Raw genomic sequence first — 5178 nt, forward strand, 5'->3', positions numbered from 1 at the left:
GTTGAACAGTTGATCTGTTTTCTGTTTGTGGATGTTTCTCCTGGTTTAGAACAAATCATCACTTCTTTATTTCACAGTAAATAAAACAGGAGTTTATGAATAAAAACTAATTATTGAACAAACTCACATTTCATTCATGATGAAGTCATTTTGTTTTTAACTTTTGTTATATTTGAAACAATAAATGTGTTCAAGAAAACTGTTTCCAATTATTGACCAATTATTAATAATCATCAATAAACATGTTGAGATGAGCCGAAACCCTCAGATTATTACAAATATCTGTTGCATTTAGTTCAAATATTAGTTTTTTTAAATGTCCACAGTAAAATGAGTGCCCTGCTGCTCAGAGTGTTTGTTAGAGGACTCTCAGCTACTACCACAGCAGGTTTTAGCTCATCTGTAACACGGACTCATGAACACTTTAGCTGTTTGCTAATAATTAGCGACCTTCTAATCCACAGATTCATCAGTTGTAAACCCAGTGATTACAGTTTTATTCTGAAGTGTTCATTGAGTCATTAAATATTTTGCTAACAGACATCGGTTACACCAGCAGGTGATAACTTCCTGAAATCTGACTTTCCAAGTAGCCGAAACAAAGTAACATTTTCTGCTTTTCCTAAAGATGTGATATGAGTTCATTTCAGAGTACAAGTACTTCAGTTTGTGTACTCGTAGTTGAGTTAATATTTAAATATCACATAATAACTGTAGAAATATATTTCTTTATTCAGAACACAGCAGACTGTTTGTGTTAATCTTAAAATATCTACAAACAGGAAGTGATGTCACAGACAATAACAGTGGGATCAGTACAAAGTACTGGGTTGTTTTTATGAGTAAAAGTATTTCAGGCTGAAGTACTGACTGGAATATCAGTGTAACATCTTTAATCTGCAGTAATCTGGATTATTTAATCTGAACAGGTGGATATGTTTTATGTTGAAGGGTCAATGTTTCTGTTTCCTGTTTCTCCTCTGACCTTACATCCTCCTGCACAGCCTGGTTCTCCTGGTCAACCTGGTTCTGGTTCTCCTGGTTCTCGTGCTCAGCCTGGTTCTCCTGGTCAACCTGGTTCTGGCCCTCCTGGTTCTCGTGCTCAGCCTGGTTCTCCTGGTTCATCTGGTTCTCCTGGTCAACCTGGTTCTGGTTCTCCTGGTTCTCGTGCTCAGCCTGGTTCTCCTGGCTCATCTGGTTCTCCTGGCTCTCCTGGGTTCTCGTCCCGTCTCCAGACTCTGGCTCTGGCTCGTCCTCATGTGCTGACTCAGCAGATGAGGTTGTGGGGCTTTTCTTCTTGTGTTTCTTCTTGTTCTTCTTGTTCTTCTTGTGTTTGTGTCGATGGCGGGAGCTGCTTCCAGTTCTCTCGGAGCTCTTTTCTCTGCTTCGTTTCTTTTTCTTCTCTCTGCTGATGCTTCTGGACCTGGTCTCTCTGTCCGTGTCCTCGTCTTCAGACCTGTCCCTGTGTTTGTCTCTACTGTCATGTCTCAGCCTGTCTCCGCTCCTGCGTCTCTCTGTCCTCCTGTCCCCGTGTCTCCATCTGGACGTGTAAGTGTCCTCTCTGTGACGGTGGGAGCTCCTGCTCCTGCTCCTGCTCCTCCTGCTCCTGACGTGAGATCTCTCTGAGCGTTCCGGGCTCCGGCTGTAGCGCCGCCTCCTCCAGGACCGCTCGCTGAACCGCTCGTCTCGCCGCTCGTCTCGCCGCTCGTCTCGCCGCTCGTCTCGCCGCTCGTCTCGCCGGCTCCCCCTCACGCTGCGGTCGGGGGAGAGCTGCAGGTCCCGGTCGGCCTCCCAGAATTCGTTACCAGGATTTCGGAACACGTGAAGGAAGTTGCAGTTTTTGCCTTTGGGGCACTTCTGTCTGTCAAACAGTCCTGATGAGAGGGAGAAAACAGGAAGTGGTTAAATGATGACTCTCTTCAGGTGGATCATCAGGTGGATCCACACCAGACAGTCAGGTGTTTGTTCTGTCGTTGACCTGATGGAGGTCTGCAGGCGTTGGAGGGACCAGACTTAAGGTGCAGGAAGTTCAAATGTGGTCCATGTTCTAGATTTAATGATCACATTCCCAGCTACCCCCCACCCCATTGTAACAAACTGGTTTTGATATTTTCAATAATGGTTCATGAAGTCTAAAACCTTTAAAGAAACCTTCCAGGGTCTCAGGATGGCTGGGTTAGGTGGTCTATTATCGGTTGGGTTGTCTACTGTTGATTGGGTGGTCTATGGTTGGTTGGGTGGTCTATTGTTGGTTGGGTGGTCTATTGTTGGTTGGGTGGTCTATTGTTGGTTGGGTGGTCTATTGTTGGTTGGGTGGTCTATTGTTGGTTGGTTGGTTGGGTGGTCTATTGTTGGTTGGTTGGTCTATTGTTGGTTGGGTGGTCTATTGTTGGTTGGTTGGTTGGGTGGTCTATTGTTGGTTGGTTGGTCTATTGTTGGTTGGGTGGTCTATTGTTGGTTGGTCTATTGTTGGTTGGGTGGTCTACAGTTGGTTGGTAAGACCTCTTTAATGCCACTTGAAATGAAATTTAAGGTCAACTTCACAATATACTAAAAAAGAAAAAGCTGCAACAGTTTTACTCAAATGTTTATTTTAACACTAAACGAGCTGTGAGAGGCATTTTGTAAATTATTAAAAAGTAAATGTTATGTAATGTACTTTAATATTTGAGATAAATTACAATCGTCCTAYTGTTAACATATTAAGACCTCTGAAAGACTGATTTAAGACATTTTAAGGCTAATTAAGACCTTATTATTGGATGGATGATTTTAATGCCTTTTAAGACTTTTTAAGGATCCACTCGAACCCTGAAAAACCAGGGGAGYGAGCACAGATCCATTTCTTTGGAGTCTTCATCTACTTTTCAAAGATAGAAGCTGAACTCACCACATATGGCGCTCTTCCAGCGGGTGACGGGACACATCTCACACTGAAGCTGCCGCCCGGCGTACCACCTGCCGTTGAACCTGAGGAAAGCCTCTTTGCACTGCTCCTCTCTGTCCAGGACACCAGAGACAAACRACTCAGAGTTACAGAGGTTGAGCAGAAGCTGAGCAGAACGTTGATCAGAAGCTGACTCACGTGGCAAACTGAACGTAAACGTTTCCTCTCAGGTGTGGTTCGTGGTTGCAGCAGACCTGAGAGCAGACACGTTTCAGTGGAATTAATCAAAGTCTTCCTGAACACTGGACCGGGGGCTTCTCYCCCTCCTCACCTTGAACTGCACCACTCTGCCCACGCTCTTAAACTCGGGCAGAACATCGTGGTAGAAGTCCAGGAAGGACTCGTGCAGGTCCTCCTCGCTATGCTCCAAGCAAGCGTCCATGTCGTAATCGTCCCGCCGAGACTCCACCATCCCGAACGTCACGAACATCCCGCGGACCAGCAGCGTGGGGCTGGAGGCCGGGTAGATGTGCTTCCGAGAACACCTGCACCCAGAGAGAACGATGGAAGGATTCAGCAGGAGAACTTAAATTAAATACTTTTTTTAAAGTCTGGTTTCTGACTGGGCTGAAGGTTGATGAACAGAGTTCACGAGGAAACAGATCGTCCTTCTGTGAGTGGATCAAAGAGATAAACTCTGTCAGACACTTTAAACCAGGGCTGTTCAACTAGATCACTCTGGGGCCATGGTCAACCGTGGGCTGGAAGTGGCCCACGGGCCTCAGGTTGAAAAATTTTTTTTTTTTGCACTGAAACATCGATTTTAAATTTACAAATCGTTTGAAATCTATATTTAGATTAATTAAAAAAAATACAAATTATAACCAAAAAAAAAAATTAATTAATTAATTTAAAAATAACTGCTAATTTGGGGGGCTCAACTGGGCCACCAGTTGAATATCCCTGCTTTAAATCCATCTGAGTTTTGTTCTGGGGGTCTCCAATCTGATCTGCAGAGCTGTATTTAAATGTCCAGGACTAAAAAGCACACAGATAAATAATAATGAATAAAACTGTTGGATCAGGTGGAGGACTTCAGTGCCAGTGGCGTCACTAGGCCTATTTTAGGGGGGCTGGAGCCCCCGAATCTGCTGCTTCGTCTCTCCTGTGGTCCTGAGGGTTGGATCAGGACTGAAKGAAGCGGACCCTAGGCTGCAGACTGTGACACCCCAACAGTGAGACCCCCACATCAAAGCGTACCTGTCTCCGAAGCGACACGCTCCGGTCTTAAGGAAAAAGGGACAGTTGGCCACGTCGCGCTCCGTCCCAAAGTTCTCAGAGTTCACGGCAGCAGGAGCCTCCGGGTTCATCCAGGGTCCTCTTTTGTCCAGCTGAACGTAGAAACACACCGTCTGCTTTAGCTTCCAGCCTCCTACCAGGCTTTAACTTTCAACCGTTTGATGTTTCTACCTGATTTTCAGCTTCGTCCAACATTTTCTGAACAGCCTCCTACAAATGGTCAAACAGACGGCAGGTGAAAAAGTGAAGYGGTCAACAGACTGCAGCGGATCTGTTCTGGTGGGTTAAGAGCTCGCTGACCAGAGTCAAACATAAAACAAGGATAAACTGAAGAGCTGGGATCAGTTTACTGTGGGTCAGGACCAAAGTAAAAGATACATCCATGCTGAGAGCTGAACGCCTCTTTCTCTTTAGGTGGATCTTAGTTAAGGAGGAATAAGATTRCCGCTCAGTCAAGGAAACATTTCTTTACAATCATTAATGAATCCAAGCAGCAGAGGATATATTTCTTTTAGTTTTATCCTCCTGGAGTCCGTTTCACCTCTCTGTCCCGCTTCTCCTGCTGCCTCTGCTCCCTCTGCTCCTGTTCTCTCCTCTGCTCCTTCTCCCATTCCTCCTTTATCAAACGCTGAGAAGGACAGAAGAAACACACACAATGTATCATCATCGTGACAACAAAGACAACAACACGTCAATAATATCCTGCAGCCCTATCCAGGTGTGTCCAACTCAAGGTCCGCAGGCCAAATGTGGCCCATTAGAGCTTCAGAGACGTAGTCATGTCTTAAAGGGATCCAAGATTAGTTGTAACATTAGAGTTTACTTTATAAACATATATTTCAACTGTAAAATAAAGACTGTAAAAACACTGTAGGCTGTTTAGTTTTGTACATTTTGGAGGCTGATCTTAAAAATGTCAGATCTATGTATTTATTTAAAAGACAGATAAAAGCTAGTTTGTTGCAGGTATATGGAAAAGTAAAATGTGAAGC

General features: G+C 44.6%; 2 protein-coding genes across 3 annotated transcripts in view; one reads left to right on the forward strand and one right to left on the reverse strand.

Annotated features, from left to right (window-relative positions):
• Window positions 1-199, forward strand: part of LOC106532077 (AP-1 complex subunit sigma-2) — a gene marked incomplete in the record, with an annotated part of 5124 nt that extends 4925 nt beyond the window's left edge. The window contains 1 exon segment of the mRNA XM_014028068.1: window positions 1-199.
• A 277-nt stretch (window positions 200-476) lies between these two features.
• zrsr2 (zinc finger (CCCH type), RNA-binding motif and serine/arginine rich 2) lies at window positions 477-4814 on the reverse strand (the record flags this gene model as incomplete). 2 transcript variants are annotated; one of them, XM_014028067.1, is given in 8 exon segments in its annotated part: window positions 477-1704; window positions 1741-1874; window positions 2891-3000; window positions 3086-3141; window positions 3219-3432; window positions 4148-4278; window positions 4358-4396; window positions 4728-4814. In XM_014028067.1, coding segments are annotated over 8 exon segments (1563 nt in total), but the record flags the coding sequence as incomplete, so codon positions are not given.
• Between the last annotated feature and the right edge of the window lie 364 nt (window positions 4815-5178).

The sequence above is a fragment of the Austrofundulus limnaeus genome, unplaced genomic scaffold (assembly GCF_001266775.1).
Source record: "Austrofundulus limnaeus strain Quisiro unplaced genomic scaffold, Austrofundulus_limnaeus-1.0 Scaffold716, whole genome shotgun sequence".
NCBI lineage: Eukaryota > Metazoa > Chordata > Actinopteri > Cyprinodontiformes > Rivulidae > Austrofundulus > Austrofundulus limnaeus.